Below are 25819 nucleotides of genomic sequence, written 5' to 3'. Positions count from 1 at the left end.
TTAATGAAAAACATCCTTAGATTAGTCCGATGATAACAACAAAATCAGAGGCAGCAACAAAGCTGTTTCACAATGCAAGGTTCTACAGTGCATAACTACTGGCTATTGGCAATACACTGCCGTTGCACCTGCACCACATAAAACTTCTGATTTACAAAAGTGCACTCGTTGCAAGAAAAATGTTGGGAAGCGATGCCGCCGATACCATCTTAATTCTTTTGTTTTTTTCTTTTGCAAACTATTAGAAGTAGCACCTTTTTTTCTTTTGCTTGAAATAGGCACTTTTAACATACATGAGTACAGACATTGGCAGTGTGCTAGTGATATGTTGTGCTTCTGTTGCCTGAAGGTGGAAAAGCCTGGCGCCGCCGAGGATGCTGAAGGCCCTTCACTTCTTCACCTCGAGACTGACCAAACATCGAGCCTTTACGCAGCTCACCTGAATCTGGTAAAGTTGGAAGCCGATCATCACTTTCAGCTCTATCCTTTTCTCCGACCTCTCCAACCTTCATATTTTTCCTAGCAGCAGCATAGTTGAATGGCTTCAACTGATGGTTAACATCCGGCTCTGGAGATGGCCTATGGTCCTGATGAGAGCTTCTCCTGTCATTGATTGACTGAAAGCATTTCTCAAAACCGGACGAAAGATCCAAGGGCGATGCCAGCCCTTCCGTATTATCAGATTCTGGTTGAAAACCTCCACCGCTGCCATTTTCTTGGAGAGGAGGGAACCATTCCCTGTGCTTCCCACTATCATCAGCCTTCGGGCTATCTGCAGCAGACAGTGAATTGTCTGGCTCATTCTCCAATGGTATGACTTCTTCCAATTTCATCGTCTCGGTGATATAGCCAGTACACTGCTGCTGATTCTCCACCTGTCGATGGTTGAGGTTCACCTCAGGACTCGCCTCAGAAAGTTTTTCTCCACCTGCAAAATAATGGAATGGAAGGGCTACTGTCGATTTTATCTGCTCTACTTTGTTCTCATTCTTGACCTGCAAAAGTAAACTGAAAAATGATCAAGAGATGATAGCATGGTTCGTTGTAATTGTGCATCCACAAACCACAATGGACTCCCACTTTTCAAAAGTCATGTTCACAAGTTGCAGAATATGATTTTTTTTTAACTAAGGAGAGCCAAACCAAGCATACAAAAAAAATTTAAACATAGAATGATATTATTTTCTGTTTCATATTATATTTATATACATTATTAATGTGAAACAATTAACCATTTTTCTGATATATCATAGTTACTGGGAAACCTGTATCCTGAAATAAAGCTCATTGACTTGTTTCATGCATTAATTTCCAGCTCCCAGACATTACCATCCTAATGCAATTCTAATGCAATTCAGTTTCAGCCACTGCTTCTAAAAAGTGTCTCATTCTTGTTAGCTTTAACTTCTATTGCAACCATGTAGCTGGGAGTGTGCTTTGGGATCATGACACTAACAAACAAATTAATCAATAAGACTAGATCATTATATAAAGTAATTGCATATATAAGCACTTGACTAATGGAGATTCATGATCATTTTGCCAATCCAAATAATTATTTTCACCAAGAGAACTAACGGAAAGTAAAGCTTCAAAAAGAACTAGTTGTAGACAATAAATACTTTAAACACCTGTTCAGCATTCCCTCCTTTATCAGCATTAAACTTTCTCCTGGAAGATGAATTTCCTAACAGCGCTCCAAAACCGCAAGTTGGCTTTTTCAATATTTGGACTGAAGCAATGCTAGCCTGAAAAAAAAAATGTTCTTAGAATCAAAACAAATTCGACCACGTGACTAAAAACGATTAGCAGAACCATCTACGCACTTTCCTAGCACGTTGTAAATGCTCGGTGCTTCCATTATCCATCTTCTGCATTGTTCCAGCTGTGTCAGATAGCTTGAGTGAACACCCAACTTCTGACAATGACATAATATCTGATTTTTCCTCTTGATGACATTTGCTCACCGCAGAAATGGGTCTACTGAAAAGTCCGGAATCTGCAAGTTTGGCACAATCATCTACAGTAGCTGTGGAACCTGCAGCCAATTCAGCACTCTTAGTGGTATCGATGTTCCTAGTACCAACAGTATGATCATCTTGACCAACGGTGGTGACCAAGTCAGAATTGTAGCTGACTGCTTCCATATCTTGCACGGGCGACTGCAAGCAAAAAAAAAAAAAAAGAACACACAATATCATGTCCATATATATAAGAATAAAGTTAAGAATTTCATAATCTCTATTCCGAAAGGTATTTGTAGGTTACAGCTTCCAGTCGCCCTTTCTTCAGCTGCACAGCAATTCTCTCAAAAGCAGCAGCATTTGCAATTGAACTCCTAATAATGCTTATAACAGTGTCAATATAGCGCTCGACAAATGGGTGCTTTGATTTCACCAAGCGGCGTACTTTTACAGAAGTGACGGGCATCTGCCTTGCTTTTAGATAGGAGAATATCAAAGGAGTCAAAATAAATAAATCCATATCTAACACCTAAATATTAATATTAATAGATGGCAGTTCCTGCTGAAAATTCAAATTACCAATCTCAAGTAGAGTTTTGTTTGGCAATATGTAGCCAGTGCTCTCATCCTCTGCACGGGCAATACTATCTCTCCATTGAAATAGCCCCTGTTACGAATGCAGGGGAACAATCAAATGAATACATAAGAGATAGTTTTACAAATTTCAGAAGTTTCTACCCAAGGTTCGCCGTCTCGGTACCAGATCCCGTACCGGTGCCACACTAGCACAATATCGGTATGGTACGGTACGAATTTTTTTCGCATACCGAGCGTCGGTATGCCACCCGTATCGAATACCAGTATCGAACCGGTATGGTATGGTATACCCCGTACCGCCCAATTCAGACCAATACAACGTACCTTGTTCCTACCAAAAATTTTAGATATGTTCTTTCTGAAAAGGGTTGCAAATCAAATGAATGAAATTTTATGTTACAACAGCGGACAGCCAAAAAGACTTTTAAGCATAATCAGCAAGCAATCTTCTCGAGAATACAAACTTTCAGGACAGCTGGCAATAGTGAGTCCATGAGCTTCAAATATGTTCTAGAAACAAGCCTAACTCAGATAGAAAACCGTATGAACTTTTCATTTTCAATGATATCAAAAAGAGGGCACCGAGAAGCTGAAAAGTGGGGAAGAAAATTTTGATTGGACAAAGAAATATCGACTTGATCATACCAAATCCACAACCCTCACATCATTAGTAACATAAGAAGATAAGTACAATTCCAGTTCTCAATGTCTAAAAAGAAGTGATCATAAATCTAAATCAAACAATAATGAAAGTGAGATACAATTCAAAGTAGATTGTGATGTACTTACAGCAGCGACAGCAAGTTGCTTCGAGTTGAAATCAGCTTCCTGTAACCTATCAATGATGCAGTTAGAAATGTGGTCAGGAGAGAAGCATCAAATGGCAAAGTATGGTATAAGCAATATTTTAATAAGAAAAATAGCACAACAAAATGTCATATTGAGAAAAATGATTCCCTACACAAAACTAATAAGCATGCAAAACTGCGAACCCGTATATATGGAGATATGATGTGCCGGTCAAGAGTTCTTTTTCATAAAGCTGCATGCAAATTTCACTGCTACGTTTGTAGACCTGCAAGTAATAGGAAAAAATGACTGGTTTTTTGTACAGGTAAATCAAAGAACAAATTACCAATGATTATGAAGATGATCAAGTAAGGTTTTGACCACATGGTTACACAACATACATCAGATTATACAAATAAATGCAAACTATTTAATATTGTTCAAGCAGTCAGTCCATAAAACAGCAGTACCAAAAAATTGGAAGATTATGGATTTCATAGTATTAAATAAAAGACCTAAAAGAAAGGTTGTGGACAACAAAAGACGGTGTCTAGTTTCTTCTCCACAGTTTTAAAAGTAACCCATTTTTTCATCCACCTTGCATAGGCTTCTTTTAACATATCCAAAAGGATAAAACAAAATCTATCAACCCCAAGAGCTTTACCTCTAAAAGAAGATCATTTTCATTTGTAGATGCTGATATCAACCTACTTTTCATTAAATCATATATATGCAGGAGATAGTGTGTGTCTTCTCTGGCATACCTGCAAAAGGTAAAGCATACATAGAACTTCTCATTGGTTCACATTCCATGGGCTAGCATTACATTCATTTTTCAGATAAAAAGTACAAATAATGAAAATGATCAGCTGAGTTTCATTATAATAGATAGGCCTCTCTTTTCAATGCAATATTACTTGAGCATTTCATCAGGAAGTGGGCGCAATCTCCAATCTGCATTCTGATATCTGCAAGAAACAAGGTAAATTTATCAACCTCTGACTGAATGTATTGAATTTGAAATTAAAGAAACAACTACCAGAAAACTATAAGCGCATCTCTTAATAAAAAGATACATATATTACATATAATTGTAAAGAATGCATCCAAGGTTAAAGACACTACTCTTTATTTGCATTAACTCCACAAAAGTAATGCAGGAGATACTCCAGACTATTTCTCTCCAACCGCAAAATTCTTGATGCCTGTACAGAGGGGAAAGAAAAAGAAAATCAATCACCCAAGAAAAAAAAATTGTGCAAAAGCAAAATTCTTAATGCCTGTACAGGGGGAAAAAGAAAAAGAAAATCAATCACCCAAGAAAAAATTGTGCAAATATTTAAACCTTTCAAAGGCTAAACAAGAAACGCAGACAAAATCTAATAAAAGAATGAATGAAGGAATGAATGTAGTAATCTCTAACCTATGCATTAAAAATGATCTACACCATTGAAAATGCCAATAAATCAAAAATCATGTATTTAGTAATCTCTAACCTTCTTGCATCAAACTAATACAAAAATAGATGGTTTCCATTGTACTAGTGTGCTAAAATCATGGTATAACGTACCATACCGTACCGATTCGATACCGAACGTACCGTACCGTACCAGTTCGATACCGTACTATACCAACACTATGGTAGTGTGGCACCAATACGGAGTCCGGTACCGAAACGGCGAACCTTGTTTAAAATATATAATAAAGCATTTAAATTGACAATCTACCTTATTGACCATCATCTAAGCAAATTATCATACCTTATTGACCATGATCTATGTTAAAACATAGATTGAAAATCAATAGCTTTTCATGCTTAGATCATAGCAAATTATCATTTTAACCATACATTTTTGCACCTACTTGATGCATAGATTAGAGACCATGAAAACATGAGATTTTTGGTTTCTATCCATTTCTAGAGGTATAGATCATGATAAATGGTGTTGATCTTCAATTTTGGTGTCTCATTATTGATTTTGGACTTGAGAAGAGTAATTACACATTCCTCTCGAGTGAAGCATAGTCCATCTACATATACATATACATACATAGATAATATATATTACATATAGTAGAGCAAAATGTGGATGCCCACACAATAGCCCTAATAAGGCTGATCTTGACCGAATGACCAAGGACCCGACACTGATAATCCAAGCCATTGGATATGATCAACTATCTCTAAACTGCTTATTGTCAAAAAATCATCATATCCATTTTATGTTATATATATAGACTACACACTTTATGTTAACTTCTTGAAAAAGGGATTAACAATTTTAAAATCAATGATAGAGCATCTAAACTAAAGATCAAAATCATTGCATATGATCTGCGCTACAAAAAATGCCTAGAAACAAAAACTCATATATTTTGGCAGTCTGAAACCTATGCATCAAATGGGTATAAAAAATGAGCGGTACCAATTGCATTAGTGTAGCCAAATACACGACCAGGCATATAGATTCAAAATCCAACTTATAGATCATGATCTACATTTCTTAAAACATGAGTATATTTAAATTCAATAGATTTTGATCATTAGATCATAGTAAAATATAGCAACATGCTATTAGAATTGTTCATTTTAATACCTATATGATAGGTTAGAGACCATTAAAATACATGAATTTTTGATTCTAGACTTTTTTTTTGTAATTTAGCTCATGTTCAACAGTCTGAATCTTGAATTTGGATAGTTCATCATTGATCTTGAATCATTAACTCCTTTTTCAAGAAGTTAATATAAAGTGTACAGTCCACCTCTCGTATGCATGTGTATATATATATATATATAGATATATTGCACCGAGGGAATAAGATCAGGAGCAACGATCCTAAAACATTGGAAGATATCTCGAGAAAAGGTTTTCGCACTGGTGTTTCCTATATGTAATCCAGTTTATTCAAAGTATTCCAATGGTGTAAGACCATCGACTATTTGGAGAAAAGGAGGAAGATCACTTTGATCTCTTGTTTCGGAGGAATAAGTGGCTCAAGAGGAATGGAAAGAAACATTCTCTATTTGATCTCGAAGTCCTCACAAAACACTTCATATATATATATATATATATATATATATATATATATATATATATATATAGGACACCATATAAGCTTGTGCACGATCCTTGAGCCAGTCGATGTGGGACCAAACCTCCGCTCCTCCCACTATGGGTACTATTGCCCTCACGCCCTCTCGGCTAACGAGTACTATTCCCCCCACGAGCAAGAGAAAGGCCTGGGTCCCACTCATCAAAAGCCATGGGCCTTGGCACCGCTGGCTCTGATACCATAGTTATCCTTCCCCCCAACAGGCCCATTGAGTTTTCCTTCCCTCCAAAAGACTTTGTGAAGAGAAGGGCCCAAGACACCTATAAGCCTGAGTAGGCATCCTTGGCTAGCCGATGTGGGACTAAACTCCCCATCCCTCCCACCGCAATCCCCTAACCAGGGTAACTGACGCAAGGAACCCTACCCGAGGCCAGAGGAGGGCTCAACCATGCACTATGTGGGGCACATGGAGGCCACCGGCAGCCCACTCACCTGGCTCTGATACCATTGAGTTTTTCTTCTCTTTCTTTTCTAATTAGAATATTTCTAACTTCATTAATAACTTTTGTATGAGGATCAATGATAAAGGGAAATACAATTCATTTTCCTTGTTTTTCAATATAAATTCCTGCTTTGTCTGTCTTATTGATAGGCATTATATTATCTAAGAATGGAGTTCCTAGAATAATACTTTGTGTTTAAGTTTTTAATTATTACAAAGGATGCTTGGATATAAACATCTTTTGTACTGATATATGCATCAGATATTCTATTTGAAATAGGTAATTTGCTACCTCCTGCAATTGTTACCATTTGTGCAGTCTTTTTCAGATAGATTTTTGGAATTATTCCTTGGTACAATTGAAATCTGCACCACTATCAGTTAGTGCAATTATGTTCTTCAAAACATATGTTTTGTTTATAATGATGTTTTGTTTATATGTTTTGTTACCTGATTTAATATGTTTAAATATTCCGGTAAACTGTCGGTTTCTTAGAGAATAACAGATTTATTCTTCCTTAGATCCTCTAATTGTGCTATTTCTGAATTAATCTTTTGATTTTCTAGATCTAATATTCTAGACCAATTCTGATTATTTTCTCTTTTTAATAGAATAATTTCTATTTCTAACTGGTCCACTTTTTGTTTTAAATCATTTATTGAAACAGATTTTTCTTTTCTTTGGGCAGCATGAAATCTGTTTAAGACTTCACTTAGCTGATATCCTTGACTCGGTAATACTGGTCTAGATATTTCTGGCTTATTAGGGTTCCTTTCTATTAAGAACTCTAATAATTGTCTTTTTGTATCAGTATTAGTACTATTTTCTAATACTTGAAATATTTCTTCCTGACTATTTGTCAGAATATTTACTATGGATTTCCAATAGTCTTTTTTACAATGAATTTCATTGCATTGACATTGGTCAGAATCTGACGAAGAATCACTAGAAGGGATGATTTCATTAATTCCTTCTTCTGATATATCATCACACTCAGTTTCTTCTTTAGAAGAAGAATTTAGCATTAATTTTGCTAATTGATTTTTTAATGTTTCATCAATTTCTAATTCATTGATTTTTCTTCTTACCGAACATTTATTGGCATAATGGCCAAATCTTCCACACTTAAAACATTTAGGTTCTCCTGGTGGAGGTTTTCTCTTATATTTTTTAAGGGCATATTTTTCTTGTTTTCGTTGCCTCTTCTTAGCATAATATTTATCATTATGCTTCTTTTTACACGGTGTTTTATGAATATATTTTTTATATTTTTTCTTCTTCCGTAATTCAATAGGTATTTTTCCCATATCATAAGCAAATTGATCACAGAATTCCCCTAATTGGTGTTTTTCTGTAATTCTTTGTTTTTTAAGTTGTCTTTTTAGCTTTAAATCATTACATAACGCTAATCCTTCCTTGACATATACTTATTATTTGTCCATATGTATAATTATGATAGTCAATTGTGACTCCATCATTCTTTTCTCTTAAAATTTTTAATTTTTTCAGCAAATAAATATGGTAATCCATCTATAAATTTAGATTTCCATATTTCAGTATTTTGTTTTGTGAGTTGCATTACTCTTGTCAGAAAGGTATCTTTATACCATCTGAATTGTGTTAACGTTGGACACTTTAAATTTTGTAAAAGTGCTTTAATTCTTTCTGTTACTGAAATTTCATATGCTATGAAATTTTGTGCTATTGCAAGGCAGTGTATAAACTGCATCTTGTTCAGCAACTTCTCGTCCTAGCATACTGCTACTAGGATGATTAGGTTCGATTTTTACTACTTTAATATGATTTAGAATTTCTTCTCTTTGGCTTGGATTGAGATAGAATTCCCACCAGCCTTTTAATTGACCTATAAATCCAGTTGTAATAAACTTAGCAATATCATGGTCTAAATTACCATTTTGCTTACAAACAGTAGCATACATCATCATTCTATGTATGACATCTACTATTTGTTTATCATTCATTCCATCTATGTTCCATTTATAGATGTATTTTTCTGAATAAGAGTTCTGGAATGGTTCTTTTTCCTCAAATAAAAGATCTTGACGAGTTGGTCTTTATAATAATATTTTTTCAACGGTTTGGGTTCATACCTAACCTGGTTTATATTAAATTTTGTTTCCTTTATTTATGATAGTTTATCAGAATCATATTTATTTAATTCAAACTTATATTGATTTAATTCAGACTCTAATTTTTCTAAGTCTGACTCTTCTTCAGGATTATGTTCCTGATTCTTAGGATTTAAATTTAACTTTTGATTAAAGTTTTCTGTAAGTTTATCTACTACTCTGAGATGTAATTTTCTCAGTTTTTCTTCCAATAACTCCATGAATTCAGAGTTTCGTTTTTCTAATATAAAACTTTGTACTTCTATTGGAGGTTTTATTATTGGAGTTTTAATCTCCTGCTTTTCTTCTTGTTTTTTCCTTAAGTTTTGTTAAACTTTGGATTTCTTTCTTTAAAGAGCTATGCATTTGACTGATTTTTTCTTCCAATTGTATTAAATGGTTTCCTACACAAACTAAATATGCATTTGCATAATTTTGTGCTTTTATTAAGGCATTACGTTCTCTTATTGTTACATGAGCACTTTCTATTTTGTTTAGATTTAAATAGGCTGTTGCCTCGGTTGATTGTATTTTAATTGACTGTCGTGGAGGAAAGGGTGAATTTATTGTTTCATCTTGTATTGTTATCCAATTTTTCTGTATAACTTCTATTTTTTTCTCTTGTTCTTTTATATAGAACTTGGCAAACCATGGGACAAAATATTCTCTGTCCTGTTTGGCTTCCAATTCCGTATAATACTGAGTTTTGTAATATTCCAACTCAGCTGCAGAGAATGTTTTAGCATACCCTTTTCTAAATTCTCTATATTCTTCTAACTGGAACTCTTGATTAAGATCTCTTCGGATTATACTATTTGGTTTAACATCCAATAAATATGAAAACTCATTTGAGATGGGGTAGGTGATTCCTAAACCTTTTCTTTTGAATATATTCCATAAGGAATATCATTTTTGCTAATTCTTATTCCTTCTACCGTTTCTATTTCTTCATTTCTCATTCGAGAAGTTAAAGCTCTAGTAAGAGGAAGGGTTTCATACTGTTCATAAGATCTACTTGATACAGATCTTGCAATACTTGGTATTTTTATTTTTCTACTTGAAGTATTGAACATAATTTCAACTGAACCATTTGTCAGTTGTACTATTTGATCTATATTGCTGTTTATCATAGATTTATTTGGAATTGCTTCTTGCAAAGTCCAAACTTCTGGAAAGTGAATTTCTTCCCATTTAATCAACCTATTAGTTGCAACATTTGATGTGCTTAGATTTGTTTCAACTATCATTGTATAATTATTTTTAGGTTTCAATTTAAACCTAGGGGCATTGTATTAAGCACCTTATATTGGATCCTATAGCTTACTGCTATTATCTCCGATCCAGGCATAAAGTCGTAACCACTTGTGCTTATTTTAAGTTGTAATGTCTCTAATAAGTTTTCATCTGTTAATGATAAACTTAGGTTTGGAGTACAATTTAAGTACATTGGTCCTCGGCATAAGCTAGTTTCTACTACAGCTGCCAGAGATGATTTGAAATCATTATTTTTTCCATCTCTTATTATGGACATAAGACTTGCATTAATTCCTAACAAAGTTAAAGGTTTAAATGCAACCCGAATCATACCTATATGTATAAATTTATAATTTCCACGGTCTGGTTTTACGTTTTTTTACTTAATAATTTAAGTGTCTTAGGTGATCCAGAGATCTGAATAGTCTGTTCAATGGTTTTTATTGCCATTTTTGAACTAAAATCAAGCCATCCTTTCTTATATATTTGGCTTGGAGGAACTATTGGAATTGTCCAGTCATTTAACTCATCCAAATATTTTGGATACGCTACTAATTGAGCATTTTTAATTAAATTACTATCATTAGTATTGGGGTTCTGGCTTTCTATGGATATTTCCATAATGGGCTAAAACTGATGATGTTCTGTACGTGATTTTATAATGTTATGGATGTTACTCTTTTCATTTTGATGTCCTGTTTGGCTTCTAATTCCGTATAATACTGAGTTTTATAATATTCCAACTCAGCTGCAGAGAATGTTTTAGCATACCATTTTCTAAATTCTCTATATTCTTCTAACTGGAACTCTTGATGAAGAGCTCTTCGGATTATACTATTTGGTTTAACAACCAATAAATATGAAAACTCATTTCAGATGGGGTAGGTGATTCCTTACCCTTTTCTTTTGAATATATTCCATAAGGAATATCATTTTTGCTAATTCTTATTCCTTCTACCGTTCTATTTCTTCATTTCTCATTCGAGAAGTTGAAGCTCTAGTAAGAGGAAGGGTTTCATACTGTTCATAAGATCTACTTGATACAGATCTTGCAATATTTGGTATTTTTATTTTTCTATTTGAAGTATTGAACATAATTTCAACTGAACCATTTGTCAGTTGTACTATTTGATCTATATTCCTGTTTATCATAGGTTTATTTGGAATTGCTTCTTGCAAAGTCCAAACTTCTGGAAAGTGAATTTCTTCCCATTTAATCAACCTATTAGTTGCAACATTTGATGTGTTTAGATTTGTTTCAACTATCATTGTATAATTATTTTTAGGTTTCAATTTAACCCTAGGGGCCATTGTATTAACCACCTTATATTGGATCCTATAGCTTACTGCTATTATCTCTGATCCTGGCATAAAGTCATAACCACTTGTGCTTATTTTAAGTTGTAATGCCTCTAATAAGTTTTCATCTATTAATGATAAACTTAGGTTTGGAGTACAATTAAAGTACACTGGTCCTCGGCATAAGCTGGTTTCTACTACAGCTGCCAGAGATGATTTGAAATCATTATTTCTTCCATCTCTTATTATGGACATAAGACTTGCATTAATTCCTAACAAAGTTAGGTTTAAATGCTACATGAATCATACCTATATGTATAAATTTATACTTTCCACGGTCTGGTTTTATGTTTTTTTACTTAATAATTTAAGTGTCTGAGGTGATCCAAAGATCTGAATAGTCTGTTCAATGGTTTTTATTGCCATTTTTGAACTAAAATCAAGCCATCCTTTCTCATATATTTGGCTTGGAGGAACTATTGGAATTGTCCAGTCATTTAACTCATCCAAATATTTTGGATACACTACTAATTGAGCATTTCTAATTAAATTACTACCATTAGTATTGGGGTTCTGGCTTTCTATCGATATTTCCATAATAGGCTAAAACTGATGATATTCTGTACATGATTTTATAATGTTATGAATGTTACTCTTTTCATTCTGATGACCATTTACCTTAATCCTTAAGCTCTAGACACTAATTCCATCACGGATACAGTCTTCAACCTATCAATCTTATTGATTACTACATAATTTATGAGTCAATCGTTAAGTCCCTCACGGATGCAGCCAAAATGCCCTAACTCGCCATCCTAGCATCTATGGGGAAACACAGCCTTTCCAATGATTTACACTCATGAATGACATAATATCAATATGAGACGGTATACAAGACCTTAGTTAATGTCCTTAGTCTATGGATTATGTAAAAAACATAGAATAAAAAGAGTATGATCGGAACATTATACCTTCATGCACAGCATCATCAGAGACTTAGCCAACTATTCTGGCTATGCCAGTTCCCTATACCACTGTGGTTGGCTCAACGAGGGATATCCGAAGGATTTACGTCTTCTTGGCCTATGAACCCACAATGGTATAGTTGGGTCCAAACTGTCAGAGGGTACTACTAATAGCCTCCCCTTCTAAGAGCCCTAGATGAACTGAGCAAAGCTGAATGAACTAACTTGGCTTTGATACCAATAAGGGAGTAGATCAAGAAAGAGAGGGAGCGGAGTGAGAGGAGGTTGAAGAAACAATTAGTTTATTTCTTCTAAGGTTTTTCGAATTCTGCCTCAATAAGGGTGAGGGCCTTCCCTTTTATAGACAAAGAACTAAAATCGGATTCGAATTCATTGTGGAGTCCGTCTGGATGGCTTTGCCAAGTGGCAAACCAGATAAGACTAAGAAAAGTCTAAAGTGCCAAGTGGCCCGTAGATGCTAGGATGGCGAGTTAGGGCATTTTGGCTGCATCCATGAGGGACTTAACGATTGACTCATAAATGATGTAGTAATCAATAAGATTGATAGGTTGAAGACTTTATCCGTGATGGAATTAGTGTCTAGAGTTTAAGGATTAAGGTAAAATTCTTCGTCTTTCGCAAAAGCGCCAACATAGTTAGACTTCGCAATGGACAGAACAGACTCCGCTGTATACGACGCCTTGGTTGCTGTTTGAAAAGCACCGATGACAATATAAATATCTACAGGACAGAAGCTTCAAAATTTTGAGTTTAATTAGACTATATGCATGGTCATCAAAATGAAAAGAGTAACATCCATAACATTATAAAATCATGTACAGAACATCATCAGTTTTAGCCCATTATGGAAATATCCATAAAAAGCCAGAAACCTAATACTAATGATAGTAATTTAATTAAAAATGCTCAATTAGTAGTGTATCCAAAATATTTGGATGAGTTAAATGACTGGACAATTCCAATAGTTCCTCCAAGCCAAATATATAAGAAAGGATGGCTTGATTTTAGTTCAATAATAGCAATAAAAACCATTGAACAGACTATTCAGATCTCTGGATCACCTCAGACACTTAAATTATTAAGTGAAAAAGACATAAAACCATACCGTGGAAAGTATAAATTTATACATATAGGTATGATTCAAGTTGCATTTAAACCTTTAACTTTGTTAGGAATTAATGCAAGTCTTATGTCCATAATAAGAGATGGAAGAAATAATGATTTCAAATCATCTTTGGCAGATGTAGCAGAAACCAACTTATGCCGAGGACAAGTGTACTTTAATTGTACTCCAAACCTAAGTTCATCATTAACAGATGAAAACTTATTAGAGGCATTACAGCTTAAAATAAGCACAAGTGGTTATGAATTTATGCCAGGATCAAAGATAATAGCAGTAAGCTATAGGATCCAGTATAAGGTGCTTAATACAATGGCCCCTAGGGTTAAATTAATACCTAAAAATAATTATACAACAATAGTTAAAACAAATCTAAGAACATCAAATGTTGCAACTAATAGGTTGATTAAATGGGAAGAAATTCACTTTCCAGAAGTTTGGACTTTGCAAGAAGCAATTCCAAATAAACCTATGATAAACAGTAATATAGATCAAATAGTACAACTGACATAGAACTATTATTATCCTAGCCTTCAGGTTAGTCTTTCTCATGGAAAAGACTTGGTACCTACTCCACCTTCAGTTGCCAAAGAGAAGGGAAGGAGATAAAGAAAGTAACTGCAGCAACATGTTTTATCATATACACATCACAAAAGACAAACAAAAGAAAATAATACAGATATAACAACTGAAGGTACAACCTAAACTATTAATATGTAAATAGATAATCATAGTTGTTGTTGTAATAGATAAATAAGCTCATACATCGACCATCGTATAGCAGCAATCATGGTCATCCTGGGTGATGAGAATTTGCAAACGCCAATATATAGAACATTAGAATGAAAAGAAAGGGTAACAAAGAAACCACAATCACAATCATCTAACCTTTTTCAACTATTTAGGTTTGGCTTCATCGGTCCTCTCTCGCTAGGTATTCCTATCAAGGAACAACTTTGATGTTATTCCAAGTTTCTCTATATCATTTCTCACAATCTCTATCCATGTTAATTTAGGCCTTCCTCTTCTTTTCTTATAACTTTCAACACAAGCTAAAGTACCTTTCACCACCTCAGATATTTGTTGTACATGTCCATACCATCATAATCAATTTTCTATCATTTTGTCCTTAATTTTTGCAACTTCTACAGCTTCTCTAACATGTCAATCTATCCTTCATAGTTTTACCATACATCATCTTGACATTCTCATTCCTATCACACTCGATTTATTTTCTTGTACTTCCTTTTTCTATTAACACTATGTGCCATAGAACATTCCAAGCCTTATGGTTGCTACCATAATATTTTCCTTCAAGTTTCCAAGGTATACACCTATCACATAATATTTCTTTGAATTTCCAAGGTATGTGTCTATTACATAATATTTTAAATGCACCTCTCCACCTCATCCAACCAACTCTAATTCTATCCGATATATCTTGATCTATCTCAACATTATTTGTATAATAAATCCTAAATAATGAAATTGGTCACACTATGGTATCGCTTGTCCATCAATCTTAATTGATATTTCATCTTCATTTTATTCTTATGGGATTAACAGTTAACATACTCTATCTTTGTTCTCCTAATTTTTAGCCTTTATCCTCCGCAAGTCTAGATTACTAGTTAATCTAGTTTCTTTTTCATCAGTCAATACTATATCGTCTACTAATAGCATAATGGTACATCTTCTTGAATATTAGCTATGAATTTCAGCCATAATGGTACATCTTAGTGTTGATCCTTGATGTAAAACTATTGTGCATGGAAAAACACTTGCCGTACCGCAACAACTCCTAACACTTTTGACTGCCCCAGTATGTGTGTGTGTCCTTAATTATTTCAATGCACCATTTATGTACATCCTTCTTAAAGCCCAAAAAAACACTAAAATAAGTTTTTTGGTCCAGAAAATGAAAATCAATTGACATAGAAACATTCACAGAAAAAGTTTGTGGTAAGAACGCTAATAGGTTACAAAGGATGCGATTAATAGCCTACCATGCATTCACTTAACGGCACATACGAACGGGGAGGTATTGAATAGTAAGATCAAGGTAGTACCTGCCCTGTATCAAAGAGGTTGCACAAGTATATGCCAAAGTCCCGTTGAAGCCATAATATGTCACGGTCTGCCCCATGCATGACCTATTGAAGGAAAATGTGAGAACAAACAACAAAATGGATAAGCTATCAAATAAGATCTGCATAACAGAATAAAAAGAAAATCACACCTTTCTCTTTGAGGGGTCTTTGAAGATTTCTTTTAGGTATGGACCAACATGAATGCGCAATTTCAAGGTGTCTATTATAAAATCCTCCGTTCTTGTAGAAATTTGCATCAAGCAAGTCAGTCCTTGAAATGACCTATACTGGTTGTGCTCCAAATCAACCTGGCAAAAGATTCATAATTAGTACGAGAATACATATATATAAACATCGAAAGTGATTAGCAACAAAATCCACATGAGCTAACTTGTAAAAAAATGCACCCTGAATCATCTTACCAACAACAAAGCAAAAGAAGTATAACGCAACCATAATTCAAGAATGAAGCAAGCATAGAAATGGCATGCAGTATATCTAGTAAAGAGACATGGGAAGCAAATGCAGTGATTCTACCACTTGCTTCAAATTCATTCCCACAAGGACTAGATAAATTTAATAAGACCTCAAAAATTCTCTTGAAATAGTGGTATACTTCACTACTTTATCTTTTGTCATGCACAAAGTAATGAAGAAAATACATTGCTTGTGAAGTCCTAACTCTTTGAGATGTTGTTTGCGTTAATTCCTGAGTTGTGGAAGTTAAACTTGCTCCTAGACAATTCTGTGCTCTCCAGCCCTAATATTTAAGTGCAAGCAGAGTGGCTCTTGAACAAAAGAATTTCTTCTCTATCATTTGTGTCCAAGAGCGGTCAGGGGGTTGGAGGGGGCTTTACCAATGCCGAAAGGAAGGCAATATCAATATTAAATTTCTACAAGGAGAATGGTGAAGATAGTCTATGCTAACAATAAGTACAAAGAGTGCACAAGCATGGATTCAATCAATCATTTAGAGAGGAGATAGTCAAGGTGCACCTACAGGAGCAAACTATGTTGTAAATGCATAAAGAGATTAACAAGAAGACTCGGCTTTAGACATTTTTAACAAAAATAAGTGATTACAAATGGACAATTTTCTGCTTAGTTGCATGGAGATTTCAATGACCTATGAGCATTGTTTGAATCAAACTTGTGATGAAAAACTCAAGGACTATTTCTCCCTAAAGACGACCCAATAATCAAAGACTTGAACAATGGGGAAATGTTGCAGCATCAAAATGTAACAGGTGCATTATCATCTAAAAACAAAATCAGAAAATGGAAGAATTTTCTCTATAGTGCATATTCATTACTAATTTGTTCCCCAACTAGGAGAAGACATTTTCACAAGAATTTTTTAGAATGAGATTTGAAATCTGATGCAAACTAGTTCATAAAAAACCTTCAAGCTGGGCAAATAAGTTTTTTGTTTTTACTACTTGATTGTTTGACACTGGAACTGTATTCTGACTTAAATGTTTACCTTGTAGTTCATTCCACAAAAGGATATGTCTCCCAGTAATATCAAACCTAGCCTTCTTCATCTACTCTCAATATCTAAACAAATTTAGATTGTTGCTACATGATCCATGAAAAAAAAACAGAGGCTTTCAGAATTTCCTCGTATAAATTAATTTTAAAAATAATAATTTGGTGTTTTCTAACATGAAAAATAAGGTTGTTCCTCTTCCAAGTTTGGGCCACCTCAAACCTACAAAAGTGTCCTTTTCAGCTTTCTCACAAGCCCGGTCTAATTTTCCCTGGAGATCATTCCAATCTATAAAAGTATAAGGAATGGTTTCAGTTAATTCCTTATCAACACAAGGTCATAAAATCAGTGGATTTTTGTCCTTGTGGTGCTTATTTCCTTTATTTAGAGCCAAGTTCCTAATCTTACAAAATAAAAACCCGGTTTTGTTGCAAGAAGCTCAAAATTTCTAGAAAAGCATAATTCAAGCACGAAATCATACAGGCAAGCTTCTTTTGCATAACTAGGAAAAGAAAAATCCCTAGAAAGCACACAAAAGTACAATTTTCAGATTCCTGATGGGAATAAAGGTAAATATCAATAGGAAAGTGCTAATCATTTTCGAACAAGCTTGCCCAAATAACATGCAGAATTTCATTTTTCAATTAAACAATACCATCCGATGATCTAGAACCAAAAGGTTATTTCCACATTCTTGTAGCTGCAGGAAAATCTTCTTACTGTTATAGTAAGTTGATTGTTTGAATGTTTAAAAAAGGTGGTAAACATCTAATTGAAGTTACAAAAATGCTGTATAAATATCAGAAACAATGAATAGACATTTCGAGATTTTAGCATTATTCTTTTAAGCACCGTGAATTCTTGCATCTGGCACTTTGGAGTTAATATGCCCTGGCATGTGGTTTTATTGATAGAATGGCAATCTAATAGGCATATATTCAAAATCAATGTCATAGCATGATGGCTATCTTAGTTTCTAACAAAATTATAGATTCAAAAAAGTTCTAAATCTTTTAACCTAATATACAGTTATAATTCACCCACGTTTAGTGTGCCAAGGATTAACCAACCATGGACAACTTAGATGGCTTGGACATGTACAACGTAGGCCAAAAGATGCACCAATTCGAAAGAGTGATTTGATACATGTAGAAGGAAAGAGGGTTTAAACCAAAAAAATCACATAGAATGAAGCAGTAAGAAAAGACTAGATATCTCAACATCTCTTGGAAGATATGGCCTTAAATCGAGCAAAATGGAGGAAAAGGATTCGCGTAGCCACCTCCAACTAGTTTGGGATTAAGGCTTAGTTGAGTTTGAGTTGAGTTGAGTTTAGTGTGCTGAGGTAATGCCTTTCAACACTAACAGGCATGATTGGACAACATAATGAACTAACCTACTTAATGTATTTAAACATGTTACCATGGATGACTTCACAAAGTATCAATAGGTCTTCTGAAAACCTAATAACTAATTACTTATGTGCACAATCTGAAAGCAAAATGTTAAACCATTGTAGCTCACTAAATCAGTGATTCAAATCCTGCCTGGACGAAGGGTGACCCAATCGTACCGTCCCATTCCTGTCCTATAATTGTGGGATAACGGGATCTAAACAGGGGCGAGACCTCAAAACACTCACACAGGGGGCATCCCACTTGTCCCATGGTGGACCTACACCGGATGGTGCCTAAACTAGCTGATTTGCCCATCCATCCCATGGAGGAAGTTTCTTTGGGAGGGGACTTTGCTGCATCCTCTATAAGTCCAAAGAAAACCTATCCTAGAGAAATGAAAGAAGGGGGGAAGATCAGAAGAGGCTTGGAAAGGGACAAGCAACTTGCCGAAGTGCAAATCCAATTTTATTGAGTCAATTGAGGACAAAGGCACCCAGCTTCCATTCAAAGTCTGGTCCAAGGTCTACTTGTTTCCAAGAGGGTGTCCCCTCTGCCCTCATGAATTTCTTATTTTCCATTAGAGTTAAGCGGGGCCAAAGCCCCAAGGCATGTCTCAGTCTAAGCCCATTTTAGGTTTTTAAGCATGACTAAGGCTCATTGATGCCCATCAATAACCAAATCCATATACGATTTTTTCTTTTCAAATTAAAAGTGGGACTAGGTCCCACCGAGGTATTCATTGTCTCCCACTACCTCTTGTGAGCCATCACAAGCCATGATGCCCATCAATTGTAGACCAAGAAAGAGAGAATGAGGAAAAGGAAAAGAGGGAGGAAAGGAAGGAGGGTCACATGATTTGAGATCTCAAAAATTGTGGTCAATTGATCATGGTCAATTGATCATGGTCAATTGATCAACCCCAGACAACTCTTAGTAAAGGTGAGCTCTTCTTTTTTGCCATTAATTTGGCCAAAGTAACAAAAAGTGGGGAAATCATGCCTAATTTATTTCTAGCATGAAATTGTAATATGTTACAAGGTAAGGATCAAGTTACGAGAATGATATTTTTTCAATGTATATACTATTTTATATAAGATAGTAATAGTTTAAAAAAAAATTATTAGAATAATAAAAAAATCTGCAAGAAAAAAATGTAGCATGTTTTATAATTTAGATTATTATTATACACATGCTATTTAGTTTTTGTATGATTTGGACAAATTTCAGGCCCGTTGGATAACACCCAAACCTACATGCAAAATCAAAATTATTTTAAATTATCCTAAACAAAATGCTATTGTTCAGGTAGGAAAAACATATGAATTACCCATGGGGGTGACTAAAAAAAACCTTAAGGAAATTATATTCAGAATTTCTGCGATTTTCAAATTAATTCTCAAAAATTATTTAGAACTTATTAAAAAATATATTAAATGTAAAAAGGGAGGAACAAGGCTAGCAATCATGTAGGCACCATTCTAATTTAGCATATAACTTAATAGCTACCACAGTTAATAAGGTTTATTGAAGATTATTATTGAAATTTAACAAAAATCAATAAAGACAAAAAAAGATACATGTGTATCTACGTAGCTTATGACCGTAGAGTAAACTAAATAGGGCCTATGAACCCCAAAAAACCAATACTTCTGAAGTCCAAATATACTTAAAAAATAAATAAAAGAACAAAACTTCTAAGATAAATAAAAAATAAAAATATAAAAAAAGGCCTCTCAAGCAAGTAACAAGATGCTCGAACGAAACAACCGCCGGTTGGGGCGGGATGCAGGCATCCCACTCCATCTAAAGACCAGGATGCCCCCATCCCATGGAATTTAAAACCTTGCTCTATATTACCATAAAGATGAATATCTTGCCTTCTCCCAGTTACTTGAGGTCAACTTTGTGGATCATCATTGACCAAGCATTCCTATTTGGGCTACCTTTGATGTTTATAAATGTTTTAATAAATCCTTTCTAATAACCTCAATCAATATCACATTGGGACTTCCCCTCTTTCTCCTAGATCTTTCAACAATGATTAAAATGTTGCTCGTTGGACACCCCTCATATCATTTTACCTACACAAACCATCTCAAGTAATTCTACATCAGGCTATTTTGGATTTATGCAACTCCTATAACTCCTCTAATGTACTCACAACTCATTCAATCTTCCTTGCTCATCCACACATCCATTTTAATATTCTCATTTCCACTGCACTCAACTTGTTTTCTTGGCACATCTCGTAACCAACATTCCAAGACATAAAACACCACGGACTTGTTTGTTTCGCAGGAAGAGGAGGGGCGGAAGTGTGGTCAATAGAAATGGAGAAAGACCTCATATTTGGTTGGAGTTTTCAAAGGAGAGAGATTGGATTTCCCATGCGAACAAGATTCCACATTTCATGGAAAAGAAAAATTCAAGTAGGACATGAGAAAGTCACTTTCGCAGGGGCTAGAACTTGGGGTAATTTTTTTCCAAAAAGGTCCTTAAACTTTTAGATAGAGTGGCGTCAGGTCTTTCCCTTTATTAAGGGCATAACAGGTATTTTACATAACTTTCTCATGAAAGTAGATGCTCAACCAAACATAAGCCACTCTAGAATGTACCACTTTCTCATGGCCAACCAAACATGCAAAGCTACTTTCCCAAGCATGAACTTCCTAGGAAAAACATTCCAGTGCAGGGAAATTCTTCCTGCGAACCAAATGAATCCTGCATACCATATTCTCCATTTGACAACATATGGATTGATCACATAATACTCAAAACACACCTCATGTTATACAACAACATGTGACATTCAAGGACATAATCAACGATGTCATGAATACCAAATTCATTGGGATTCTGAACATTCCCCTTTTTTTAAAAGGATCAGGACAATTGCAAAATGAACATCAGGCAAAAAACAAACAAACAAATGAGAGAGAGAGAGAGAGATCAAGGCACAATCTCTCAAAATACATAATGAATATTCATTCAGAATACAATTTTCTGCAGACAACAATTAAGTCTGTTAGAGATCTGAACACAAATATTAACAAGTAAAAATATCATCTCGAAACATCAGAATAAGTTAACATTAATACAAAAATTCCCAACAAGAAATCCTCACTAATAAGAACGGATACATATCATGGAATATCAACAAAAAATTTTGCTGTAATCATTAATGTTCTTGTTTAGTCGAGCAATATCACAAGAGGAAAGAAAGCGTACAAACGGTTTACAGGTCAACTATAGGCATACTTTCAGGCTGAAGAAGAATTAGAAGGTTTCAAAGACTATGAACACACCTAAGACGACCGTATGCTACACAGCAATTCATTCTTAAGCAATAACGACCATTTAATGACAACCATAAACTGTCACATGAAATATTTTAATCAACAAGGCACCAGAATGCAGTTAAGTATATGATCCAAGGTTCTACAACTAACAAAATAAGTCGACAGCTGCATTATTTAATACACATAATAGAACAAAGTTTGTTGATCTTGCCTGACACATCACATGTTTGATATTGTTTGCACTATGTGCATGAAAAAACAAATAAGGGAATCACTTTATTACATGCTGCAAAGAATAAATCAAAAGCATGAAGGCATATAAATTAAAAAAAAAAGGTATGCAGATGATGTAACTAAACAACTTTAAGCCACAACGAGAATAATAGATACAACAACAATGGATAAAATAATAAAATCGCATGAGATCCACAATAATGTCCACTATCTGTTACTGGCAGGAAGCCCCAACAAGGTATGCAGATAGAGTAATACTTAGAGCCAGTAAATGTAACCAGATAGAATAGCAAAATAATTTCGCTGAGAACTAACCGCAAATTCATTTAAATCCCACAACTTGGCAGCTAGTTCCTTTAACTCGTTCACCCCCTCCACAAGCTTAAATGGGGTACCCTCTACAGGGAGGGGTTTAACTGGCTCACCTTCCCCAACATTTCTATCAAGAAAGTCCAACACGGACAGCTTCTCCTGTGTATACAAGATTTCTATTGATAAGTTTAAAACTACAACAATGAATGATGGCTGAGAGATGGAAAAAAGGCTAGGAATATTAGAGATTATTTGTTTTGAGTCCAGAAATGCAGTCGCAAGTAAACATCTAGAAGATAAATAATCCCTATAATTGACAATATTTTCATAAGCTACAAATAGTCAAACTATTGAGAGATACAAACCACAAAAGCAGAAATTAGTAACTATCATCATTGCAAGAGTTGAGGATAACCTATAATTTTGCAACCTGTTAAGAGTAATTATCAAAGTTTATGAAGCCACTGCCCCATAAACAGCATAACCTAGAATGTATTTGTCCATGGACCATTACTTCAATTATTTCAATACCAGCATAATTTAGATGGCTTTGTTAAAGGGAAAATTAACTGTGGCACATCTGCCTACTGTAACATTGGTGATGATGAGCATTTTGGTTGCATTGAACCCTGTCAAGACTGATTTCTCTCTTTATTCCAAAGAGTGTGTGATCTCCATCAACCAAAAGACTGATGACCTCTAACTTCATTTTCCCACTAATTATGATGCTTTAAACTGCCTTCAATATATTTTATATCATTTGCCCAAGTTGGGAGTCAAATTGGGGTCAACTTTGAGTCACATAGTCTGAATACTAATATCATAACCATGATTGCATCAGATACAGGCTAACAATTAACACCATATGTCTTCTAAAATTACCACAACAACCAAGATTCAACAATTATATGAAGCTACCAGGTTGGTGTTTCGATTAAGTTTTTTTGCCAAATAATCCCCAATTACATGGAACCAATGTATTGATATAAAATCTTACTGACTTAAGTCATTCCAAGATTTTAGACATGTAGCTTGCTGTCAATCAAGGTTAACCACATCAAACCGATCTCTATCCACAAAAAACAAGAAAGAAGAGCAAGAGGAAAAGAATCCACAAATCTTGTCTGCAAAAAGGAATCTGTTCTTAAAGATTTGGTTTCTATATAATTACATTTCCATCCAAGTTATCAGCAAGAGGATTCTTTCTTAACACGATAAATCAAATCTATATTTTCAGTCTTTTCATTACCCTTTCATCTCTTACATGCCCTAAGACACCCCTACCCTCCCCCAAGCACCCACAATCTGCAGAAGGAGACCCTTGCTGTTGATCAAGGTTAACCTCATCAAACCCACCTCTATCCGCAAAAAACAAGAAAGACTCTATCCACACAAACAAGAAAGAAGAGTAAAAGGAAAACAATCCACAAATCTTGTCTGCAAAAAGGAATCTGTTCTTAAAGATTTGGTTTCTTTATAATTACGTTTCCATCCAAGTTATCAGCAAGAGGATTCTTTCTTAACACAGCAAATCAAATACAACGACTAAACTACTGTGATAAAAAAAACAAATGAACCAACAGAAGACGAAGGAAAGCAATTGCAGGACTAACCAGTGGATGGATGAGCCGACTCCCATCCTCGCTCTTCTCCAACCAAACATGCTCAAATGGCTGATTTTTGTTGTTTACCAGGATATTGTACTTAGCTTGCGGCCTGGGAATGGACGGTATATGAAAAGGCACCCTCGAGCGCGGTGCTGTAGTCTTCTTGTCTCTCGACACTGCCTTAACCCCGGCCGCCGACCTCAAAGCCAGATCCTCAACATCTTTCTCCGATTCCTGCTTGCTCCCCTTTTTCTTCTTCCCATAAACCATCTGAAACCCACCGTCCAAGTCCATTGAGCTAATCTTCCTGCCCTTCTCCTCCTCCTTCTCCCTCAAGCTCTTGAATTCATCCATCGAGATGCCGAACCGCTCAAGAAACTCGTCGTTCAGGTTGACGAGCGAGTCGAAGGCGTCGTCAAGATCGTCGGGGAATGGTGGCGGCTTCTTGCTCCCCCAGAGAGGACCCGAGGCGGCAACGCCCTTCAGGGAGGACTCGGATTTGGCCGCGATCTCCCTGGCCGGGGCCTTGAACTCGTCGAAGTTGTTGTAAAAGTGGAAGTCCTTGCCAGAGGGAATGCCGCGGGAGCGGCCGGCGAGGCGGCCGGCGGCGGCGGCGAGGGGACCGGAGACGAGAGCCTGGAGGGCGTCCGCCTTGTGCTTCCGAGACGATTCCGGGGGAGCGGAGTCCTCTTCCATCGATAGGAGGGGCGGGCGGTTCTCCTCGGCTCCAGTTTCCAGGGTTGGAGAAGGGATTTCAGAACCTGGAAATGGAGCGACACGAGAAGAAAAGAGAGGATTTTGGAGAGCTAGGGCTTTCCTCCTCTTTTCTTATTCTTGGGTTTCTTGGGGAGTTTAGGGTTAGGGTTTTGAGTCCGCTATGGGCGAGAAGAGCTCGGAGAGAGGTTTCCTTTCAAGCGGTGGGAGAAAGTGTTGCCTTGGATGGTTTGGTATGCATGAACTTTTGTTGGCTTCTAAGTTTTCTTTCTTTAAAAAAATATATATTATATTTATATAAATATATATACATATATATATATATATATACTAAATTATTTTGTTTTTGTATAAATATGATATTATTAGAGTTTTGGCTGGCCGCCACCAAGGTGGTAGCCTAGTGGTACTGGGCAGCAATTCTAACTATAAGGTCCCAAGTTCGAATCGCTGCGGCGACGATTAAATTGTGGACCGGAGCTCACTACTTTGGCCACTGCTTGGACTTGTGGTGTAGGACCGTTCTTGAACCGCTAGTAGCCGGGGTGGTGCCGGGTGTGACGTACTCACACGTGGGACTCGAGCCAGAGCTCAGAGGAGTAGCTGAGCCGGGCCCACGGGTGGGGAGGGTATGAGTAAAACCGGTCGGGGTGCCCAACACACGGCCATTTCTGCCCGCATCGAACATTCTCCTGGCGGGGCGGGGGCCCAGTGGGGGCTGCTACGCGGGGATGGGCTTGTTCCTTCCTCCCCCTACCCCTTTTTATTTACCAAAAAAAAAAAAGAGTTTTGGCTGGATATGTTAATAAATGACCGTTTTAAAATAACTTTATTACCGTTGTAGACTAATAATTTTAAAAAAAATTGAAAATATAGCTCACCAAATGTTTTTTTTTTATAGAATACTAACCTAAAATGATGATAGAGTCAAATAATATTCAAAATGGTTTATTTAATTAGATGGACGTCCATGCCAAAA

General features: G+C 35.6%; 1 protein-coding gene across 1 annotated transcript; it reads right to left on the bottom strand.

Annotated features, from left to right (window-relative positions):
- LOC103707035 (protein RRP6-like 2) lies at positions 1-25102 on the bottom strand. Its single transcript, XM_008791365.5, has 14 exons — positions 24133-25102; positions 22523-22678; positions 15938-16096; positions 15768-15851; positions 4476-4555; positions 4268-4318; positions 4015-4114; positions 3554-3636; positions 3351-3396; positions 2544-2631; positions 2269-2438; positions 1827-2162; positions 1632-1748; positions 1-995 (listed from the first exon to the last, which is right to left on the bottom strand). The coding sequence occupies exons 1-14, from the start codon at positions 24820-24822 to the stop codon at positions 318-320; spliced, it is 2838 nt and encodes a 945-aa protein (XP_008789587.3). The 5' UTR covers positions 24823-25102; the 3' UTR covers positions 1-317.
- Positions 25103-25819: the final 717 nt, after the last annotated feature.

Source organism: Phoenix dactylifera, chromosome 5, assembly GCF_051530095.1.
Source record: "Phoenix dactylifera cultivar Ajwa chromosome 5, Ajwa_hap1_PhDact_Kaust_v1.1, whole genome shotgun sequence".
Lineage (NCBI taxonomy): Eukaryota > Viridiplantae > Streptophyta > Magnoliopsida > Arecales > Arecaceae > Phoenix > Phoenix dactylifera.
Note: the sequence above shows the minus strand (reverse complement) of the source record. Positions and strands in the feature narration are given on the sequence as shown.